General features: G+C 42.4%; 1 protein-coding gene across 3 annotated transcripts in view; it reads right to left on the bottom strand.

The window, feature by feature from the left end:
* Positions 1-4,833: 4,833 nt before the first annotated feature.
* NAMPT (nicotinamide phosphoribosyltransferase) overlaps positions 4,834-23,968 on the bottom strand; it is a 63,846-nt gene continuing 44,711 nt past the window's right edge. For 2 of the 3 annotated variants that reach the window (XM_077835492.1, XM_077835500.1), the window contains 3 exons: positions 13,219-13,359; positions 12,418-12,552; positions 4,834-8,075 (listed from right to left, as the gene is read on the bottom strand). In XM_077835492.1, the coding sequence (XP_077691618.1) occupies positions 7,962-8,075; positions 12,418-12,552; positions 13,219-13,359 (390 nt within the window). In that variant the 3' untranslated portion in view covers positions 4,834-7,961. Of the gene's footprint in view, positions 8,076-12,417; positions 13,360-23,968 lie in introns of those variants that run through there. The other variant, XM_077835508.1, reaches the window with a different exon arrangement.

Genomic DNA, 23,968 nt, shown 5'->3' with positions numbered 1-23,968 from the left:
ATCTTTCCTCTTGTATTCCTCAAGTGCCACCAGTTGTGGAAGACTGAAAATATTTTCATAGCTTGTCAAATATCTGGCAAAATCCAATTTTTAACTTTGCTAACTATTAAAAGCACCATGCCCATAGCAACTTCTTTTAGCATACACTCTGCTTCACAATTAAAATCCCAGTAATAGTCCAAACACTTGGGATTTTAAAAACATACTCCAGTGCTAATAAGCCTTGTGGGTGTTCATTTCTGGGGCACTGGTGCACACAAAGATGCTTCTGTTACTGGGACAGCAACTCCGGAAAAAGGACTTCATTTTCTTGCTCTAAGTTTAAAAATTGCTTTCATTGTTTGTTTAGCATTCTTACCTGCTAATTTAACAGAAGAGCTTTTCCACCTGAGGTATCCATACAGGGGCCAATTGCTCAAGTGCTATAAAATGTGTCGTATACATTTCACTAGGGTGCACCAAACTACAGCAACAAGTCTTCAAGGAGGGCATCCACTATGTTTCACTGAGGCTGCTCTCACTTACAGCAAAGGGTCAGGCAGGACCTAGGGAATGTTTGCTTTCTCCATTCCACGTTTGACCCGAGCACAGGAACAGAGTAACTTCAGATTTAATGGGCCAAAACCAATGATACCAATGTGAATAAATTAGAATAAATACATCTCTCCCACACAAATTGTAGGGGCTAGAAAGTGCAAAATTACACCCACTCATACATTTCTCAGTTTGACCCAAAGAGAGACCAGCAACAGATCCAATTCTTCTTTTAGGGGCAAGGGGGATGGGGAAGGGAGGATAACATTAAAATACTTCTGGAGGAGAGAGAGGAGATGCTGCTTTCCCCACTGATCAGAGACTGGATTCATAAACTCCACGCTCCAGACAAATGGGAGACCAGCATTTTTGACACTATGATCTGGGACAATAAAAAGTATATTTAAAAACCAGCTATTGAATATTTAAATGAAAGATCAACACTGTAGATTAAATCGAACAAGCCCTTCTGCTCAAAAGAAGCCTCCCTAACTGCATTCCTAGTTATTTTAAGCTGCTCAGGACTCATATGCTACACCACCCAGGGTGCCCTTCAACAGAAGACTGTCGCAGATTGAAATACTCTTCCCTTACAAATAAGGCAGAGAAAAGCATATATTATAAAAAGAACAGACAGTGTATGAGAACCTCAGACACCAGGGCTGATGGTCCATTAAACTACTAACAGAGGTTAACGGTGCTATCAGTAAGGGGAGAAAAACTGACTGAACAGAATGCTTAGAGCCCACAACTGCTATTACAGTAAATCTGATTCATATTCCTTTGTAAGGAGGAATGAGGCTAAAGAGGTCATGAGTTTGTCATTATGTGCCTTGGGAGACAGTGGAGATGGATAACTAAGTGCAAAGTCTCCCTCATAGGGATTCTATCCATTCTCTGTGCAAGGCCATGGTCTTTCAGGAGACAATCTTCAGGCAGGAGAGTTGGGTCTATAGGACTCTGTGGTGGTTCTTCAGGACTGAAGAATGCATTGTACCTACCTGGAGATGAAACCTTCACAACTTGAATACAGCTTTTCTAGCCCCCAAGAAACGTCACAGGGAAACCAAGAGTAGCCCACACACTACTACAACAGTTACAGTGTAAGGGAGTCAGCAACCCCCCCTCCCCCACACACACACAGCAGGCAGTTCACCCTGAATAAGTTTAAATAAACAAGAGGCAAAAAGCTGAAAATAGGAAGGGAAGGGGGGGAAGCTGGTTAAATAACCCCATTGCAATGACACTAATATAAAACCCCACAATCCACACACATCTCTCTGACCCCCAAACACCTCCATGGAATGGAGCCTCCTTGCACAGAGAATAATTCCAATACTTATTTGTTAGCTAGCATTACAATGGACTCAATTCTGAGTCTAAAAATGCTAACAGACTTGTAAACGGTAGAGCCTGTTGCTACAGATGTGGGACTCAAGCTGTCATAAATATAAAGGGAAGGGTAAACCCCTTTGAAATCCCTCCTGGCCAGGGGAAAGCTCCTCTCACCTGTAAAGGGTTAAGAAGCTAAAGGTAACCTCGCTGGCACCTGACCAAAATGACCAATGAGGAGACAAGATACTTTCAAAAGCTGGGAGGAGGGAGAGAAACAAAGGGTCTGTGTCTCTCTGTATGCTGCTTTTGCCAGGGACAGAACAGGAATGGAGTCTTAGAACTTTTAGTAAGTAATCTAGCTAGGTATGTGTTAGATTATGATTTCTTTAAATGGCTGAGAAAGGAATTGTGCTGAATAGAATAACTATTTCTGTCTGTGTATCTTTTTTGTAACTTAAGGTTTTGCCTAGAGGGGTTCTCTATGTTTTTGAATCTAATTACCCTGTAAGATATCTACCATCCTGATTTTACAGGGGGGATTTCTTCATTTCTATTTACTTCTATTTTCTATTAAAAGTCTTCTTGTAAAAAACTGAATGTTTTTTCATTGTTCTCAGATCCAAGGGTTTGGGTCTGTGGTCACCTATGCAAATTGGTGAGGCTTTTTACCAAACCTTGTCCAGGAAGTGGGGTGCAGGGTTTTGGGAAGTATTTTGGGGGGAAAGACGCGTCCAAACAGCTCTTCCCCAGTAACCAGTATTAGTTTGGTGGTGGTAGCGGCCATTCCAAGGACCACGGGTGGAATACTTTGTACCTTGGGGAAGTTTTGACCTAAGCTGGTAAAGATAAGCTTAGGAGGTTTTTCATGCAGGTCCCCACATCTGTACCCTAGAGTTCAGAGTGGGGGAGGAACCTTGACACAAGCAAGGGGACATGAAACAGGAATAGGGTGGAGATCTTTCAGGAAATATGTGCTAAGAAGGCCATACAGCTTTAGACAGTCATAAACATTGTTAGCCAGATCTACTTATTTCCTTCTTCTTGGCTAAAGTGACAAGCCAGGTGCTTCCCAGAGGTAAAAGGTCACGCAGGATCTCCCCTTTTGGGTACCACAGGTGGTCTCTGGCCTGGTGTTTTCCTCAATGTCTTCCCAGGCAACAGAGGCTCTTTGTTTGCCTTTGTTAACAGCACAGCCTGGGGCTTGCAATGGATAAGCTGAGAACAGCAGCTGAGCCATCTCATTTCCGCAGGAGCTTCCACAGCTGCCGTCCTCTTGAAAAAAATACACCCGGCTTGACTCATACCCTGAAGAGGTGAGCTCTTGTTGCTATAGCACTGAAGCCACAAAGTGCTCCAATTTGAAGGCTTTGGTGGTCTAAGTTTTGGTTCTTAACTCACTGTTGCATCTGTACATACATTTACATGAGCCTTTCTGGCTCTGGAGGACTCAAACACGGGCTAGAAACAAACCAGCCAACCACCTCCGTTCTTAAACTGTGCATTCATTATGCTCTTTATAGCTTCACTTTAAAATTGGTTTAATGCCCCTATATTTCAATTGACCCACTCCCTTATTACCTCATCCCAAAAAAGGTCGGGTATAAATCAGAAATAGACCATTTATACCCCAGGCATGTATGACACTATTATTCTTAACCATTAATATAGTATGTAATGGACACTTTGACAAATAGGCAAGGTTCCTACCTTAAGCAGCTCAATCCAGGTAGTATTTTATGTCAGGGCTGGGGGACAGGGGAAGCAGGGAAAAAGCTCATCTATTTTTAGGGCTATTTTAGGTTGGAAGTTTTCCCGAGAGCCTCCTTCATACAGATACAAGCTCTCCTGCTGGTAATAGCTCACCTTACCTGATCACTCTCGTTACAGTGTGTACGGAAACACCCATTGTTTCATGTTCTCTGTGTATATAACATCTCCCCACTGTATTTTCCACTGCATGCATGTGATGAAGTGAGCTGTAGCTCACGAAAATTTATGCTCAAATAAATTTGTTAGTCTCTAAGGTGCCACAAGTACTCCTTTTCTTTTTGTGGATACAGACTAACACGGCTGCTACTCTGAAACTTGTCTATGAAGACAACACAAAGAACACTTTACATACCTGAGAACAAGTAATAACTTAACTCACAAAAAGTGGGACTATGATGGAATAAGAAGCCTGGAGCATTGTAATGGGATGGTTTAACTAGCTTACCAAGACAGTCGGCTGTACAGTCAGCTGTGTGGTCCTAGCTACAGTATATAGTACATATACTCTTGAGAAACCATGCTCAGAAGACTGAAATGTCTAATCATAAGCAGCCTGTTATTGTAGGCCAGAGAAGTCACTAAGATCAGGGCTGCCCTGTTTCAAAATTCTGTACAGCCTCATTGAGAGAGCTTGTATTTTGTATTGACAGGGCATGCTCATCAGTTCTTTAAGCTTCTGCAGCTAGGGCACAGGGGATTTCAAAGTGAAATTTTCTTTCATTGTTATGCTTAACTCATTTAATTTTTGGGTCTGGCAATAAGCATTTTGCCCCATAAGCGTTTACATTGCATCTTTAATGGGGCTGGTTAATGGGCTTCTGAACAAGTTTTCAGCAGCTTTATCCTGAAACTGTCAAGTCCGAGGACATTCACTTGACTTAGAATTGTGTGAAATATAAAGGGCGATAAGCCCTTGGGGTTTTTATACCTAAGTGTTCCTGCGACTGTATATCAAGATCATAGAAGAGTGGTCCACCTTCAAATACATATAAAACCTGTAAGTGGAATAAGGTGTTAGAGTAGGGATTTGCTCAAGTCCTGTAACAAACATGGGATATGTGTAACCTGCTCCACCTCCTTCCAGAATGTGTTTTAAGTCTAATACATAAACGTAAACCAGTGATACTCAGACTTCAGTGGTTCACGAGCCAAATTAGTAATAAACATTACCCAAAAGAGCCAGAGTACTGCAAATTCATGGTTTCATTTACTATTTATATATATATATATTATATATACAATTCTCACAGCAAAATGACTGACCAAGTATTTTATCAATTACAATTGGTTAACATAGTAAAAGCATCCTGATTGGTTAATAATTAAAATCACAGTGTTTTAATATTGTGTGCTGCAAAGAGCTGCAGGAGACGCACTGAAGAGCCATTTGTGGCTTGTTAGCCTCAGTTTGAGTATCACTTATGTAAACTGTTCACTTTGTATGGTTATCCTATATAGAAGATCATCATGGCACTTCAATTTCACTCTGTCCAAACTGCTGGCAATGGGTGCATGTGGAAGAACTCTGACGTCCAACAGCACAGGTTTAAAACAAAGTCAAATGGATATTAGTGTTTCGCTACCAGAACTAAACTTTATTTCCATTTTATTACATATTTGTATTTGATGTTGAGTACATTTAACACAAGATTTAAGTGAAGAATATTTACTCTCCACTAAACGAGTTAAGGAGGAATGTAAAACTAGAAAAAAACAGTTTAAACTTTACGTTTTGAATTTTAGCAAACAAAACAAATACTTTTCTATTTTCTCCTCAGATCTTCTAAGATAGATCTTGTTACAAAAAGATTTAGCATCAGTTTCATAGCCATGCATCTCAGGAAAAAAAGAAGTCCTATAAAATCAATTTCTTATGCTAAATACTAAATAAAATATTTAGAGTATTAACACAAAACGTCCAACTCCGATTTTCAAATACAAACACTGTACTATAATTAAATGGGGATAATTAAAATTTCTCAATAGCTACAAATCTAATTATTTAAAGCAAACCCAAACATGCTGTTTGCTTCAGTATGGAAGAATTACGATATTGTAAGGTTCAAGCACTGTAGTAGGTTATATTTCACATCACTATCAACCCTTTGGTGTCTGACGTGTCAAACTGCCAAACGCGTGGTGGCAAGAGTTGAGGATTGACTAGCACCAGGTGGTTAAAGTACTAACATTATTTTAAAATGAAAGACGACTTTCTGAAAGTGACACGCACAGCTTAGGAAATAAACTGAAATCTAGATATAATATCAAACCGTCACTTGTGTACTTCATGGTAGACAAAAAGAAAACAGTGCTTTCATAGCATATCCCCAGCTCTTAATTACAAAAATATCAGTTATGGGTAGTCAATAGTTATCAAAATCTTTATTGGTACAGGATGAAAACAGTTATATATATATTTTTTAAACCATACATCATAAAATTCTCTAATACGTATCATATGGAGGAGTGAAAGTCTCTATTCTATTGAACTGTTACTAATCCTATCTCTGGAGTTAAAGTCTTTACTGACCAAATATGAACAATATGGGTAACAGCAATAGAATGCAGATCCAGGGTGTGAAAAGGTCAGTGTTTATCATCTTACTAACACTCTACATCACCGAAGTGTATAATCACATACAGTAAGAGTGAAAACATTTTTTTAAACAAATAAACTATTGCAACTGGGCTTAAGTGTTTTAACTTCAAATCCCGGAAACATCCTAGAAACATGACAAGTTCTTTGTGGCCCTTTTTGGTGTGACAGTAAGAACAATAAAGTATGGCTTTTTAACCTTCCTTCAAATAAAAGTATATTTTGTATTATCTCAATTGGTCTAAATTGTTTGATCTCTTCTAAACCATTTGTCCTGTAACATCGCTTGCTAATACATTAGAGCCAGAACCAAATGCAACACCTGTACAATGATCAGTGACTTAGTTGCTCTTTAGCATGGATAACGTTACAGAAACCATTGCTTTTCTAAAAAAGGAGAGATTCATTTTCTCATAAGAGCCACTCTACAGTAGAGTCAAACATCTGAAAACTTGCTATGGTTTGTCTAAAAATCATTGACAGTTTTGTTCTCCAGCAGGTGTTCAAACAAGCATATGCAGAGAGTGAATAAAATCAAGCGCAGTGGACTAAAAAGTACCTTTCATATCTTTTGTTTTCATAATTATCCCTCTGTATCATGTCCCCCCTGGGGGGTTCATGTAAAAGGAGTTTGTCTAGCGTAATATTTTATTAAAGTTGTTTAACAAAAAATAGTTAAACATATTTATACAATTTAACATCCAGTCTGCTAAAAGGCAAATTAATGAAAAAAATACAAAAAGTAAAAAAAGTGCACTACCCAGTCCAGTATTTCACTTTAAAGTCATGTCACTTACAATATATGAAAAATAAACCCAGAAGTATAATTACTTTAAAATACACCGCTTCCATATTTATCAGTATTTTACACGTATATTCTGTAGTGGAAGAGGATATCTCTTAAAAACTTTACTCTTAAAATATTGAGGTGCATATGCCAAGTGGACTATACTTGACAAGAGACAAGTTGCAGTAGAGAATTCTTTCAAATTTGGCATTCCATTTACATACCATACACTGCTAGCAAGGCCTATACGTTTATAGTACCTAAAGATTCCAGCAAGAACAGTAATTTTCTTTAATGTAGAATGACTACTACAGATAACTACAAGGAACAGTGAGGTCAGCAATTCTATGGGTCTTAAGTACGTACAAGTCCTGATTTAACCTTCAAATGGTACAATGTCACAAGAAACTTTAAGGCCATTCTTATTTGCTGATTAATGGACAAAAGGCAATGATTTTTCCTCCAAAATATTTTCTTGAACGTCTGTGCTCATAAAAATCATGAAAAGTTGGAAAGACTTAATTATTGAAACTTTAAATATATTTTACACAATCTTGTTTGTACAAAAATACAAGTTAAATATAAACAAAGTAATGATAATTTCATGTAAATCCATTTTGTGATATTCTGTTCCATATAAAAATGTTTCTCTGCTCTGTCTCATTTGTGAAAAGATCAATACCAGATTGAATCACTAGTGGCAAAGGGCCCTAAAAAGCACACTTCAGCATTAAACAGACTTTACATTGTAAGAACCATTTCCTAATTTCCTCTTTTCTAAAGACTGGTGCCAAAAAGGAAAGAAAAAAGGCAGTATGTCCATAAACCAACAAATAATTTGGCTATAATGCATCATAACACACAAACACACAGATCTGTACAACAAACTCGTTAGCTATGCAGTACATACTCATTACACAGAGAGACATGGGATTAAACTTAATGAGGTGCCACTTCTAGTTCACTGTCCTTCAGGCTGGCATTTTTCCTTACTTCGTCAAACGAGTAAGACTTCATTACCTTTCCGTTCTTGAAGACCGTATGAAGGAGATCCTGTAACAGACACCACTTTGGTTCAGTGAACGTGAAATAAGATCTCTTTCAAGAAGAGGTGCTGAACACACATGTATACTAGTTACACTGTCAGATATAAACTTTTATATGATCCTGCAAACACTTATGCACTGCTCAACTTTACATATGAGTAGCCCTGTAGACATCAATGGGACTTACTGATATGTAAAAATGAGCACTCACATAAAGTGTTTGTGAGATTGGGGCCTTAGTTGCTAAGAGACTAGCTTTTGTGTTTCTATTTGTAACTCTAACATTCTTAAAATCTTATAAATATTTTAGCCATATTATGCATGTGTAGTGTTTATAGTACAAAGAATTAGTATATACAATCTCAAAATAAATTAAGACATCAACCTCTTGTGCCAGGCCACTGCTGAAAGCACAAACTAAGAGTGGGGAAGATATTTCATACACTCTGCTAGAGCTATTAATAGGAAAGGTGAAGCTCACTTGACCAACACCTGACAAAAATTCTGATATTAGAACTAAGAGTGCGATCCAACATTCACTTCCCTCAGTGCGTAGAAAGACCAACACACTTTTCCCCTCTGGAATAGCTACCGGAAAAGCTGTTTGTAGCACCTGGCAGAGATCTCCTTTGCATATATCCTTGTATTAAACAGAGCATCACCAAAGAGACAAGCTGTGAGTTAGAAGTGTAACAAAAGCCAACTCTGTATAGTGTTAATGTGAACAAATGTAGCTGCCATCACACAGACCTGCAATTTTAGTCAACCAGGCCTGGGAAGCAGTGAGTATTTTGTATTCCGCTTCCATTTAGTGACATTAATGAATAAGCCACTTCAACGCAGTAGGCAGCAAATCTTTCTTCCTTACCCGTTGTACTTGCTAGAGATGGAGGACCATATTTTGCCTGATTTTGAACAGACTCAAAGCTTTGCGGGTCCTGAATTGTGTTGTGATAAGGCCTACCTCCTATGATTGAAAGCTAGATACCTCCAGGATGGACAAGCGTGTTACTCAAAGCGTTACCAAAATATACCACCTCCTACAAAAGTGCCATGCAAATGCCTTTTCTCACTTTCTGGTGGCACTGTAAATAAGAAGAGGGCAGCATTATCTCCCATAAACGTAAAACTTGTTTATCTTAGCGATTGGCTAAACAAGAAGTAGGACTGAGTGAACTTGTAGGCTCTGAAGTTTTACATTGTTTTGTTTTTGAGTGCAGTTATAACCAAAAAAAAGTCTAGATTTGTAAGTTGCACTTTCACAACAGTACTTGTATGAGGTGAATTGAAAAATACTATCATTTGTCAAAAAATATACACTTTGATTTCAATTACAACACAGAATATATAGGAAAATGTAGAAAAACATCCAAAATATTTAATAATTTTCAATTGGTATTCTATTAACATTGCTATTAATTGCGATTAATTTTTAATCACAATTTTTTTTAGTTAATCGCATGAGTTAACTGAGATTATTCGACAGCCCTAGCAATTATAGATCTGTTTGAGAAATCTAAAGGCAAAAGTGATATATATTTACTAGAAGCCAATAAATACCTAGAGTGGCAGAAATTGCCCGCAATACAACAATATTCAAACTTCTGCGTAGGTTTCCAAATATTGCTACTGCCTATTGTTTTGCTTTATTGATAAAGACTCTTGTTGTCTGTGCCTTCCTTGCTTGTGAACAGGCAAGTCTATATGACTGCACCTTTCTCTTCTTCTTCAAGATACATCAGGTGGCTTCTATGACCAACTGTTCTGCAGTGAAGAGGTGTTATATAGCTGCCTCTGCCCTCACTTGTATGTTAGTTTAACCTGGAGAACAAAGATTCTAAAAATCTGTGCATAAATACTACTTAGGAAATTTCCTGTATACAGCCACTTCTTTACCTGGAGACAGTTAGTTGATCCAAAAAGACCAAAGGATTGCATGACTTCTCCAATCTCTCCCTGACTCTCCCCCCAAAAACTGCCCTGCCATTGTACTGTCCTGCCATATGCGGCGGACAATTCACACATTTGATCCCTTTATAAGGGCCCCTACTATTTGTACACAACTGCCTGTAAGGGGTTTCTTAGAACGCGCTAGTAACTGTTGTGATCACCTGCACCAAGCGTAACACGTCTGGTAACTCATGTCTTAACTGCTTCCTCAAAGAAGTAGGGTTAACATTCAGAAGAAAGTGGCTACTGGGCGAAGTGGCTGCAAAAGACAGGAATGGTCACTCCCGCTCCAAGAAAAAGTCCTTTCCTCAGTAAGAAATCAAAATCCAGTAATCTGATGTTTCTTTGCCAATCAAGCACTGTGGCTATTCAGAAAGCCTGGGCAACAGCTGACAGCATACACATTTCTCACCACCTCGCTCTTCAATTTAAAAGACTGCAACCAAATGTTTCCTCTTCCTGTCTTAGCATGCATATCACAGCCCCTGCATACATCCCTTCTATACCAAATTCAAGAGCCCATTTTAAATGTCAAGCCAATGCAGAGCTCTCAGTAGTTGTTTCGTCCTGCATTCAACTCATATCCTATCACCCACTTTTGACTTTGTATCTCCCCTCTTTGCTGAGCTCTACATTTGAAACTGCTTCTCTTGGCCTATGCAGTAAGTCACCTCCTTCCTCTCCTTCAAATCTACTGAGCCTGGCACTACTGATCAACTACAGCTTGCCTGTTCTCACTCTTGCACCCAAATGTTTAGTGTCTATCTGAACATGACTCAGCATTCCAAAAGGCAGTGAACTTTTAAATCCTCACCAGGTATTATGAATACATGCAGTGCAATGAAATGGCTAGAAGCCAGGAGGGCTGGATTTACTCCCCAATTTGCCTCAGATTTAGCTCAACACTTTGGGACAAGTCATTTAATTTCTGCTTTTCTCCATCTGAAAAGTGGAGAAATATCAACTGGCAGAAGCACTGCAAGGCTAGTTTGTAAATCCTTGTCTGGAAGTCTCTAAGGGCGGCATTTTCTTAAGTGCTCACAACTGGCCTAACTCTCTTCCCTTTGAAGTTAAAGGAAGTTTTATCTCACATCTCAATATGAACAGAATTAGGCCTACGCCAATTGCTTTTAAAAATTCCACACAAAACCACAATTTGCATAATCATCCATAATGTAATATTTAACCTGTAGCAAGTTAGGCAGTTATCAGATGTCACTTGATATCTGGCCAATTTCCTTGGTTATTTTGGGGCTACTAGGTGTGTGATGTGGCTGTATGAGGCCTTCCAATGTACCCCACTTCTCCCTACAGCTGGATCTTGCCTCCTCCCCTCAAATTAGATAAGAGGCAGGAAGGGTAAAGCATATACTGGGGTGCTGAAGATAAGAGAGTGGGCAGGTGTAAGTCAGTGCAGGTGTACAACACCCTACTGGGGATGGGATCATTTTGAAAACGGGAAGATGAGAAGAGTCCTTCTGTTGAGAGAGGTTGAAAACATCCTGCCTGAGCCCCTTTTGCCTCCAAAATATCTAGTAGGAGTGTGCTAATGCTCAGTGATTCAGATCAATTCACTGAGGAGGCCTGCAGTCATCCTAATGGTAACACTGGTCACTGACGTCCCAGGTACATCTTGGAGAACACACTGGATTTATGTTGTAAAGGGGGCGGGGGGAAATTGGTGAAATAAGATGCATTTACTGAGATATTCTGTGGCCTCCAGAGTACAGTGTCAAGGGATTAATCGAAGTTTATGGCACAATTAAAGTCTTGAGTTTAAATTTTTAGATGACTTTAATGCAGTTTTGAAGGCTATGCTCAGCGATACAGTATATAATGCCACACAGCAGATATGGCATCGTAGACTGAATGGAGCTAATAAGGGCTTGGGAACAGGACAAGAACAGCAGCTTGGCTTTTATGAACATACCAGAAAGCCTTAATTTTTTAAAAAGGAAATAAATGAGGACATGTTCGCTAGAGGGCTCTTTTTTAAATGGATTTTTAAAAATTCAGTTTCTGGTAGACTCCATTTGACAAAAGCCATTTAAATATTGAGGGAGTATTACAGAGGTTGCACTGTAAGAGCATTCTTCATTTCATCAACAGACTGTTCAGATCTGGAAAAAGGAAGGCAGTTTTCCCCATTCCTTTCCTATAATCCCAACTGAAAATACTAGAGAGTAAAACTAAGTGATATCTACAGTGCAAGTTATACTGATTTTGCTATAGATGGAGCTTCTGGGATTATTTGGTAGAGGTTATTGGTTGAATATGAAGAAGACTGAAAACAAATCTCAAAATCAAGCTTAACTATCTAAGCTACTTTCTCTCAGTTTGGGTTAGCATTGGGAACAAAGTCATCTACTTCTGAGGAAGTCATAAGTCAGAATACATACATGACCATATTCTTCAAGATCCCCCTTGCCTTCCTCTAATGTAACAAAATCTCCATTGGGTGTCCTATGTAAAGAGAGTCGACCTTTCTTTGATCTTTTGTTAGGGTCTGCTACTGGATCCTTAAAGACATTCACCTGGAAATCAAAGTGAGAAGAAGTTAGTATAAGAGGAGATATTCAAATGAGTGCTCATGCACATCATGCAGATGGTGCCAATATGTGATTGAAATGTGAAGCAATACAAATATAGTAAAACCTCAAAGATGTGAACACCAGAATTACGGACTGACTGGTCAACCAGACACCATGTGAAACTGGAAGTAACCAACCAGGCAGAAGCAAAAGAAAATACTGTAGTGTGTCTGTATTGCATGTTAAAGGTGGGCACATGTGGGCTCCCTGTCCCCACCACCATGTGCGAGGCACCCACTTACAGCTAGGAGTTGAAGATGCTGTGATTCACAGGCAAAGCTGCGAGCCCCCACTGCCAGCCGAAGCAGGAGCAGCACTAACACTGGGGTCTGCACTGCTTTCCTGTAAGCCCTGGGTGTTGTTTTCACTTCCCCTCCATTGGCCAATCGGGAGGGGGACAAGCTTTCCCAGAAAGAAGCTGCCTGCAAGGAAGCTGCGTAGCTGCATCTGGAACCTGGCCCGGAGCGTGAACTGCTGGAGCCAGAGCTGCGTTCAGAGTTACGAACCTTTCAGAGTTATGGACAATCTCCATTCCCGAGATGTCCATAACTTGGGGTTTCCACTGTAGTTCATATGTGATAAAATGAGTGAAAAAATTAGAGGTCATACCCCAAGGCCATTGGTCACCACATAACTGCATTTGAAGGAACAATTCAAGAGATCCCTAGTTAATTTCTGCAGCAAAGCGCCACCAGATCCAAAGGAAACATTTTCAATACTCCATTTATTCTTCTTCATTCCCTCCACAATCTGATAAGAAAAAGAAACAGTGATAAAGGAATGTACTTTAAGAGCTGGGTTGATAAATGTCATTTTTCATAATATTTTATTTCACATTTTGAGAAGATGCTCTTTTACAGACAATTAAGCCAGCTAGCATTCATATATCAAGAAGATATATGTAAAATATTGTCAATACCTGGCATGCTGTTCAAATTTTTAATTAATACTTTAGTCTGAGATCATTATAAAATGTTACTGCTGGAGAACTGTTATCTGCACTGTAACATGCAACATAAAACACCACCCCCTCCCTTCCCAAGACAAGAATAGTACAGTAATGCAACACCCAGCCATAGAGCCCTAAAGCATATTATTTCTTTGCTCAAATTAATCCTTCATGGTGGCATTCAAGAGCCTTCTGATGGTTGTCAAAATTGTGGGCCAACTCTAGATTCCAAAGAAGCTCAAGTTATAGGATGTGTTCTGAAACAAAGTGATCATTTCACCCACCAACACCAAGAGAGGGGCTTTGCTTGCCTCTACCCGGAACTGCAATAGAGCAATTCTTCCTAAGGATATGCAGCCTAGAATTAGTTGTATTAGAGATTTCTAGGATGGTATTCACGTGGTAGAGCATTTGGTTTACCCTCTTCTTCAACCAAAGTTCTCGAGCGATTCTTGTTTGGCATATTCAGCTGTTTTGCCATCTTTTCTGAGAGTTATCAGAAAAAAAGTTAAATGCAATCCCATCAGACAATTTAAAAACTTACCATAAATACGTCTTCTCATAACACAAGAATCCTCTAGTCTAGAGTCATGATTGCTGTATTAGCCCTACCCACAATGGCCAGAGAAGCTGATTGGTCAAAGTTCTGTTTTCCTGAACTGCTCCCCTATATGAGCTTGGAAAGCATGTCACAACCCAGGTCAAGAAACTTTCAGTGTTTGGAACCACCTATAAACATACTACTAACCAGAGTCTGAAAGTCCCAGATGAGAGGATTCTTCTGTTATGAAGGGACAGTTTACACTTAAATTACACTACATTAAAATTATTTTACTCTCTCACACAGACAATCCCTAGCCTGTAGTCATGACTGATGAGAAGTGACAACCAGGCCATCCAGAGAAAGAGAAGGGGAAGAGCTAAATGAAAAAAGAGACTGGGGGAGAATATGCGGTGTCCTTGTAGCCATGTTGGTCCCAGGATATTAGAGACAGAAGGCGGGTGAGTTAATAGCTTTTATTGGACCAATTTTTGTTGGTGAGACAAGCTTTCCAGCTTACACTGAGCTCTTCTTCAGGTTTGGGAAACATGCTCCAAGTGTCATAGCTAATTACCAGGTGGAACAGGTTGTTTAGCATTAGTTAACACATACAGTATTTCAATGGGCCATTAAAGGTGAAGTAGCCAGTTAACACCCCTCCAGTCACAGGGGGAGAAATGAAGGAGGGAAGTAACTGGGGGTGGGGGGGGAGGGTGTTTAGTGGGTTATAGAGTGTTGAATGGTCCTTGAAATGTGTGTGTTAACAACTTATGCTCAACAACTTTGTATTTAAGGGTGACACTTTGAGCATGTTTCCCAGACCTGAAGAAGAGCTCAGTGTAAGCTTGTCTCTCACCGACAGATTTTGGTCCAATAAAAAGGTATTACCTTAGCCACTTTGTCTCTCTAATTAGGGGAGAATGGCTGACTAAAAGATCTAGCAGTCCAAAGCAGCAAGATCTTCAGCAGCCTTTTCAGGATATTTAACATGCCAAACTTTCCCCTTGCATGATTTGTTCAGGGCCTTAACCTATGACAGGGAAGCCTGAAGGTAGTGACACTGAACATGACTGTTTGCAGAGTTGCAGAGGCTCCTTTAAAAGGAGAGGGTCTAGCAGGATGAAGGGTCATTACACAAAGTAAAAATTATTTCCCCATGCTATTCCCCCCCCACACACACACAGTTATTCACACCTTCTTGTCAACTGTTTGAAATGGGCCATCCTGATTATCACTACAAAAGTTAGCCCACCTTAATTGATTAGTCTTGTTACAGTTAGTATGGCAACATCCATTTTTTCATGTTCTGTGTGTATATATCTTCCTACTGTATTTTCCACTGAATGCATCCGATGAAGGTGGTTTTAGCCCACGAAAGCTTATGCCCAAATAAATTTGTTAGTCTCTAAGGTGCCACAAGTACTCCTCGTTTTTTTTGCTGATACAGACTAACACGGCTACCACTCTGAAACCTACAAAAAAGGGACACCCTGTCCGCGGGATAACATTCAGACTATGGTAGACTTTGTCAGCCAGTCTCAGGCCTGGTCTACACTACAAAGTTAGGTCGATGCAAGGCAGAGTACTTTGACCTAGCTGTGCATGTGTCTTCTCTTAAATTGGGCTACTGCCGACACAACTGCCCTGTTACACCAACTTAATACCCCCACCTCCCCGAGAGGCCCAGAGCCAAGGGTGATGTACTTAGGTTGACGCAGTGCGAGGGTAGACACTGCGTTACTTACATCAACCATTACTTGCCTCCAGCTGCTGGAACAGGCGGGAAGAACTGGGCCTCCTGGGCCTGCGGGGAGAGGAGGCAGTGCAGGCACAGCTAAACCAGTCATAGAAACGTGGACATCTCTAAGTAGACTGCTCTAGGGAGCGGGAGAAGGGCTACAGCAAGGAGCAGCAGCGCCACATGAGAGCCAAGGAGCCATAGCATGCATACCAGAAGGCCAACAATTGATCTGGTGCCGAGCTGCAGACCTACCACTTTCACAAGGAGTTGCATTATATCCTCCGCGGAGACCCCCACCCCCCACCAGCACTGTGGCTGCCTCAGAGGAGTCCCAGTCAGAGGCCCAGTCAGAGGCCCCTGCTGTGAACTGCAAGGAGGCGGAGGTAGAAGAGGAAGAGTATGGGGGACAGGAGATTGGGAGGATCCAGGTGCACAGCAACCCAGGATCTGTTTTTGACTCCACCGCAGTCCAGCCAGTCCCACCAGTTGAGCACAGGCAAGCCCAATGCAGGGGAAGGAACTTTGAGTAAACGTGTAGTTTAATTTTAAAATTACAGGAATGCTTCCCCCCCTCCAAAGTAGCAGAACACATCTTTTGACATCTCATTAAATTTACTCATGCTAGAAGAGATAGTGTTACAACCAAGAAAGGAAGAGTTGCTATCTGCTTTTCATTCTCCTCTAGATTTAGGCAGGGTGGTCCATGCGGAGCAGTATATGCACAGGGATGTCCCATAAATCCTCCGGAAAGATCTCAGTGAAACTTTCATGGAGGTACTCTGCAATCCTCTGACAAATGTTTCTAGTGAGGGCTGCCTTATTTCTTCCATTGCGGTAGGACATTTTCCCACAGCACCCAGCAATAAATTCAGCAGGCACAAGCTAGCAGGATATGGGCCTGGGAAGCATCAGGTTACCAGCAGCAGCTGCACGGTCTCTGCCTCCGTTACCCTCAGGACTGAGGTATCAGCTAAAATCACCACTGCCTGTGGAAAACAGTGCCAGTATTCAGTGTCATTGCCCTATACTACCAGAATCATGCAACCGAGCTATTACTACCTCATTTCCCCTTCCCCTGGTGGGCCATACTCACCCTGGCTGGTGCTGAGCAAAAGCACAAACAATCGCAAGCAGAAGTGAGAATGGAGTGCTTACAACTTTTTCGGAATAAAGGGAGTGTTCAGCATTTTAAGTTTTGCTTTCCCTAATGAACACACTAACAATAGTACCTTTTTGTTTTATCTACAGCTGCTGCCATTGTGGCCTTCAGGTTCTCCCCCTCCACACCTGCAGAATGCCTGAGTCAGACAAGCAGGAGAAAGAAGAGGTTTCAGGGTGACACATTCCAAGAGATCCTGCAAGCCAGTGGGGCACTGAACACTGAGCTCAGGGCCTGGAGGATCACCATTGCCGATAGCCTGGGGAAGGATGGAGTAGAGAGGAGAAAGATGCAGGAAAAGGAGAGGGACATGCAACAGGACATACTGCGACTTCTCAGGAAACAAAGATGCTGCAGACTCTAGTGGACCAGCGGGTTCAACAATTCTGTGCTTGCCTCCCTCTGCAGCCCATGGCAAACTCAATATTGAGACCTCCCTATACCCCACTCAACATTTCACATGGTATCACAGCTCGCTAAAGTACTCCTACCACTCCACCCTGGGACACTGAAGACAATCATATATACACCATCTGTGGCTTTCACAGATCCGTGTGTGTAGCTGAAACGGACATGAATGTCCTTCCTCTTCATACGTTCTGTTCTCTTAATTACTTAAGTTTTAAATGTTTAATTGCCTGTTTGTTTTTTTCACAGATTTTGGTCAGAATTAAATTCTGTTTTTTGCAACATAATTCAATTTATCATTAGGGCTACGATTTTTCCACGGAGATGGCAGAGGTCACAGAATCTGTAACTTCCAGAGACCTCTGACTTCAGCCCACAGCAACTGGGAGTTGCAGGGTCCCCCTGCCTCTCCCGGATGAGAGCAACTGTGGTGGGGCCCCCCACAGCTCCCGGCCACTGTGGGGACCTTGGAGCTCTGAGCCCCCAGAGGCAGCGCTTCCAGCAGGCCCCCTGCTGTGGGCGGTGTGGGGACCCTGCAGCTGAGCTCCCCATTTTGTCATGGATATTTTTAGTAAAAGTCACAGACAGGTCACAGTCTTCTGTGAATTTTTCTTTATTGCTCGTGACCTGTCTGTGACTTACACTAAAAATATCCATGACAAACTCTTAGCCTTATTTGTCGTTTTTAGTTCACAACATACACTGGCTGGTGCTGAGAAGTTCTGAAAGCGAGTTACCTGTTACTGCGCAGTGTCTCAACTCAAAAAGATCATTCACAAGCAATATTAATAAGTGCATTGACAATGCACTGTTCCTACATATAAAGCTGTTGCCACACAATTCATACCAGTCTGCAAACAGGAGGGCCAGCTAGAGCACAGTACACCAACACACTACTCTGGTTCAGTATTAAAATGCTATTTCAATGCCCCCCTTAGCTGGATAGCTCTGCACTGAGCTCCTCTAATAGCCCTCATACCTGGCTGTTCAAATTCAGCAGACAGCCACTCCACCTGCTGCTTGGTGAAAACTTTTTCCCCTTTGCTTCACAGATATTATACAGCACACAGTAGGCAGCTAACCATTGGGATATTTTTCTCACCAAGGTCCAATCGTCTGAGTAACCACCACCAGCAACTCTTCAAATGACCAAAGACACATTCAACTGTTATTCTACACCTGCTGAGCTGGTAACCAAAGTGTTTCGTGGTGCTGTTGAGTTGTCTCGCTTCATGAGCCATGGGAGCAAAAGGAAGGCTGAGTTCCCAAGGATCATTACTGGCATTTCAACATTGCCAATGGTAATCTGTGTTCTTAAAGATGTGAGCATCATGCACCCTCCTTGACCAGCCCATAATGATATTGGTAAAGCATCCTCAGTGATCCACCAGTGCTTGCATTACCATAGAAAAGTAGCACTTTCTTTGACATACTCTGTGGCAAGGTGGTCTGAAGCCAAAACAGGGACATGCATGCCATCTACCCCACTGTAGTTCTGGATCCCCACGGCTGCAAATCCATTACTACGTCCTGCATATTGCAGAGAGTCAGAGTCCTGCACAGCAAGAGGCACTTGAGGGTCCTGCACATTTCTGTGACAGTAGCCCCCATGGTGGATTTCCTGACTCCATATTGATTACTGACTGACTGGTAGCAACCTGGCACTGCAAGTTTCCACAGTGCAATTGCCACTCACTCCTCCACTGTCCCTGCAGCTCTCATTTTGGTGTTCCTGTACTGGAGGGCTAAGGCAAGCTTACGTGTATCTCACGAAAGCTCATGCTCAAATAAATTGGTTAGTCTCTAAGGTGCCAAAAGTACTCCTTTTCTTTTTGCGAATACAGACTAACACAGCTGTTACTCTGAGATCCAGGTACGTGGCCTTGCGCTTCTAAAAGTTCTAAAGCCATAGCTCATCGTCCCAATCTGCATGATGAGGAGATCCCACCAGTCACTGCTTGTTTCTCTTGCCCAGAACCAGTGCTCCAGCATCTGCAGCTGCTCCATGACCACCACCAACCACCTTGAATTGTTTCGCACTGGTCCCACAGCAATATGCTCTCCAAGGAATCGTCATGTTCCCTGTGTTTCTTCTTGTAACTCTGCAAATACTGCAGGATGATGTCCCCCATGCTTGCAACATTCATGACAACAGTGCAGAGCTGTACAGGCTCCATGTTTCTATCAGAGATGGCCAAAACCAAGGATGCCCATGTGGGTTTGTGGGATTTTGAAAAGGCAGTGCAAAAATTATGGGACAGATGAAATTATGGGATGAGAATAATGCATTATGGGAAGTTGACCCATGCTCCTAGTCACCCCTGCCCAACTTGTTTCGGCTTCATCGTGCATTGCCAAAATTCCCAAAAGACAGTGCACTGGAAGATGGGATACCTACCCATAATACACCACATTCTGCATCGATACAAGGGCTCCTGGTGAGTATGCACACCACTGACACAAGGAGCCATCTACGCATGTGCACAAGCAACGTACTAACTGTGGCAGCTGTATGCTGACTTAACTTGAGTCAACGTAAGTAGGTAGTATAGACATGGCCTCAATTTACAAGTGGACCATCCACATAGAGGAGCACTAAAGTTCTAGACTTACCCTTACAGATATGGTTTAAAGCCTAAAGCCATGACAGGGAAGTCAACAGGTAGTGGTATAGGAAAAGGCAACACACACAGTACAGCAGCTGAGACATAACGTCTCAAGGTTATGCTCCAGACTTCCTCCCACCAGGTCTTTAGGGGCAACATCTCCCTCTAACACACACCTCTTTAGAGAATTTCCCCTGCCTCAGTTCCAGCATATACAGATTCCTCAACCTGACAAGGAGAAAGGAATGTCAGACCTCCCTGTAGTACTTCCTTTTAATGGAATCTTCTTGAGGCATCCTGAAAATTTCTCTTCTAAATCTCTAAAAATCGTATTGGTTTTAACAATGAACTTCACTCCTCTGGTGCCAATGACTAGGGGACTCTGATTTGGACACTACTTCCTAGAGAGGAGTATGAGCAGGAAGTGAGTCTCCTTCCTTGGAGGATTAGAGGCTTTCCTAGAAGCCATTTGCAGAAGGGGAACCAGAGGACGGCAAATGACTCAGAGTTGTTAATTAGGTCTGAATGAGGGAGATTCTCCAAGAGCCTCTGGAATAACTGAAGGAGATAAGGAAGGGGTAGGAAGAAGAACTGTTTGTGCAGACTCCTTTCAAGCACAACCTCCAAAAAATTGTTAGAAGATGGCCATGAGCAACATCTCATTCAGGAACATGAAGCTGCTTGGGAGGACCAGTCATTCTGGGGGGATACTCCCAGGTTAACAGGCATTACCAGTGCAGAGTGTGGCATAACTGGGCTCTGTTTGACTGGTGTAGTAGAGTGGGGCAAGAAATCACAGCTACAGGGTTGGTCCCCTTCAGCCAGCATCCAGCCACATGCTTCACCCCGTTCTGTCCATGGCATCCCTGGACAGTTGGCTGCCTTATGCTGTGGACACATTCTTGATTACCTCAGCTGATGAGCAAACACATTTGGATGAAAAGTTGGCTTCAGCCCATCCACACTCCCATCATGAGGGATCTTCATTAGTCAGAATGATCTGGGGGCAGGGAGGGGAGGAATAGTATGACCCTGGCTAACGCTATGGCAAAAAGTTCTGATTCTACCACTGACCCTTCTGCTGAGATCCACATTTGGTGCTTCCAGAGGAGGATCGGAAGGAGAAGCAAATAGAAGAGGAAGGAATTACTTACACCAAAAACCTCAAAGGTCTGCAGCCTTTCCTCAGAACAACGCCACACAGAAGAGCTTCTCATTGTGGTGAAGGCAGCAAGACAGAGGGCACGTTGTACTTTTCAGCTCATACAGAGGGAGCAATTCAGGTGTCTAGATTTTGACCAGCTAACCCAGGGGTTCTCAAAACTTCATTCTAACACGACCCGCTTCTGACAATAAAAAATTACTACCTGGCCCCCGGGATGGGGGGGGGGGGGGAGGATGGACGACGGACACCAAAGCCTGAGCTCCCCCAAGCCCCACCACCCTGGGTGGGGAAACCCAAAGTCCAAGCCCCAGGCAAGGGGCCAAGGCCAAAGCCAAAGCTCAAGGGCTTCAGCCCCAGTTGCGGGGCCTGAACCTGAGCCCCATCACCCAGAGTTGAAGCCTTTGGGCTTTGGCTCCAAGTAGTGGGGCTTGGGCTTTGGCTTCAGCACTGGGCCCCAGCAAGGCTAATGGAAGCCCTGGCAACCCCATTAAAACAGGGTCGCAACCCACTTTGGGTCCTGATTCTCTGAGAGCTGCTGAGCTAACCATTTCCATTGTAGGCATTGTTAGTCTATCAGTCATGATCCCAAACTAGAGGATTCTCTAGTATGAGAATTTAAATATGTCTGGAAATCGAATGCTCAAAAGATAATCTCTTGAAGGTCTAGTATATTTTGCAGTTAGCAGATTGGAATGACTTAAAAGTGAAAACATCAAAATAAGAAGTCAAACAGAAGGTTCCTTACCTGTGCTACCAGTACCCCCTATTAAAACAAAGAATTTTAAAAATCCAGTTTACATTCTTCCTGCTGTTTTTGTTTGCTTCAACTAGTTTGGACAGTGAACTAGACTGATCAGTTAATTTCTCATTCTAGGTTTTCATAGCATGCCCATCACCACAGTACTGTACCTGGTACATGACAGTGTAGTTACATTTGAGATTCCAACACTGATGTGGAATGTTTAAAGTTAAAACAAACTTTCAAGAAGTTTAAAAGAAAAGAAAAGTAATCACTATGAATATGTATATACAGATAAGATCCTGTAAAACTATTTAAAAATGTTTTATTCTACATGAAACCTACAGTGCTATATGTAAAATAATTGAAAGTGCCTCTTTAAAGCAATCCCAGCATTGATATCCTATACATCAGCATGGGAGATGCGGTGTTATTTAAAACAGGAGTAAGAATGCCTTTGCAGTTTAAATTAGTATAAACTTGGTTCTCTTATACCAAGCGTTATGACTGTTTTTATTCTCGCAGGTAATGCTATGCTGCTAAAAGGCTTGGTGGGGGGGGGGGGGGGAGAGGAGAATTAATATATATATTTTTATATCCTACATTTTTGGGATCTGAATAGGAAAGTAATTTAAATACAGAGACTTATCCCTTGTGTCCATTTCCTCTCACATTAGGTATCAGAAACAGTTTTTCCTGTCCTATTTACACCTTGCAGAACAGCACTGAATCTCCATATCCTGAAGAACAAGGTTCCACCTCCTTTCCCGCATAAATATATATTTTAAAAGACTAGTTATGATTTTGTGATAGACTAGTATGACACTAATTGTTGCCTCCTAGAATTTTGTCAGGTTAAGGAAAAAAAGTCTTACCAGAAGCTCACTGGCTTTCTTCTGGAAAGACTGAATTTAGTGGGCCAAATTCATCGCTGGTGTAGCACCACCAGAGGTCAGTGGAGTCAAACCAGCAATGAATATGGCCCAATATATTCTAACTCACAACTGAATTCTGTTTAACAGTTGTTAAATGTAGTTTATGGTCTCCAAGAACAGATGCTGGAAAAGTTTAACAATCAGACATAATTATGTATTAAAGAGAAGAACACTCCTAGGGGAATTCTGCGCCACTGCGCATGCACAGAATTCATGTCCCCCACAGATTTCTTTGCTTCCCCACCGAAAAATAGCTTTCTGATGGGAAAACAAAGGGAAGCCACAAGAGCAGTCATGCGACCCTCCCCAGCAGTATGTTTTGGGTGTCCAGGGCAGCCAGTACAGAGGTAAATCACTGTGGGGTAAGGGGTGGGACTGGGGAAGACCCGGCTGGTGGCTCCTACCCTGCGCCGGGTTCGGCCGCTAGCCCTGGCTGGGGAGAATGGGACTTCCTCTTCCCCTGCACAGGATCCAGAGCCAGGTCAGATCCATCCCCAGATTTCTCCAAAGGCTGCATGAAGTTCTGCAAACTCCTCACCCATCACTCCTTAGCTGCAGAGGGAGGGATCACTGTATTGGGAGATGCTCCCCCATCCGCCCAACCCCCATGCATCCAGACCCCCCCAGATCCCCCGCCGAGCCCCACTCCCCCTGCATCTGGACCACCCCAACAAGCCACCCACACCCAGATCCCCACTCTACTAAGCCCCAACCAGCTGCACCTGGATCCCCACACCCCATTGAGCCTCCCTCCCCCACATCTGGACCCCTCACTGAACCCCCACACCTAAACCCCCTTCTGAGCCCCAGCCACCTTCGCGTGGACCCCCATGCAGAATCCCATTACCATTGCACCCAGAACTCCCCAACAAGCCCATGTGCATCCAGATTACCCCACACAGAACCCTCTCAACCCACACCTGGATCCCCCCACACTAAGCCGCTCCATACTTGGATCCTGCTGGGCTGAGCCTGCCTTCCTACACCTGATGCACTTGGCACACGAGGGCAGGGCCTTGGGGTGTTTCTGGGACAGGCTCGGTCCTTGCGCTGTGTCAGGGTTGAGTGCAGCCTCACTGCTGAGCCATGTCCCTGGTTGAGAGCTGCAGAGTGATA

This window comes from Eretmochelys imbricata, chromosome 1, assembly GCF_965152235.1.
Source record: "Eretmochelys imbricata isolate rEreImb1 chromosome 1, rEreImb1.hap1, whole genome shotgun sequence".
In the NCBI taxonomy this organism is placed as follows: Eukaryota; Metazoa; Chordata; order Testudines; family Cheloniidae; genus Eretmochelys; species Eretmochelys imbricata.
This window is presented reverse-complemented; position numbering and strand designations above follow the sequence as displayed.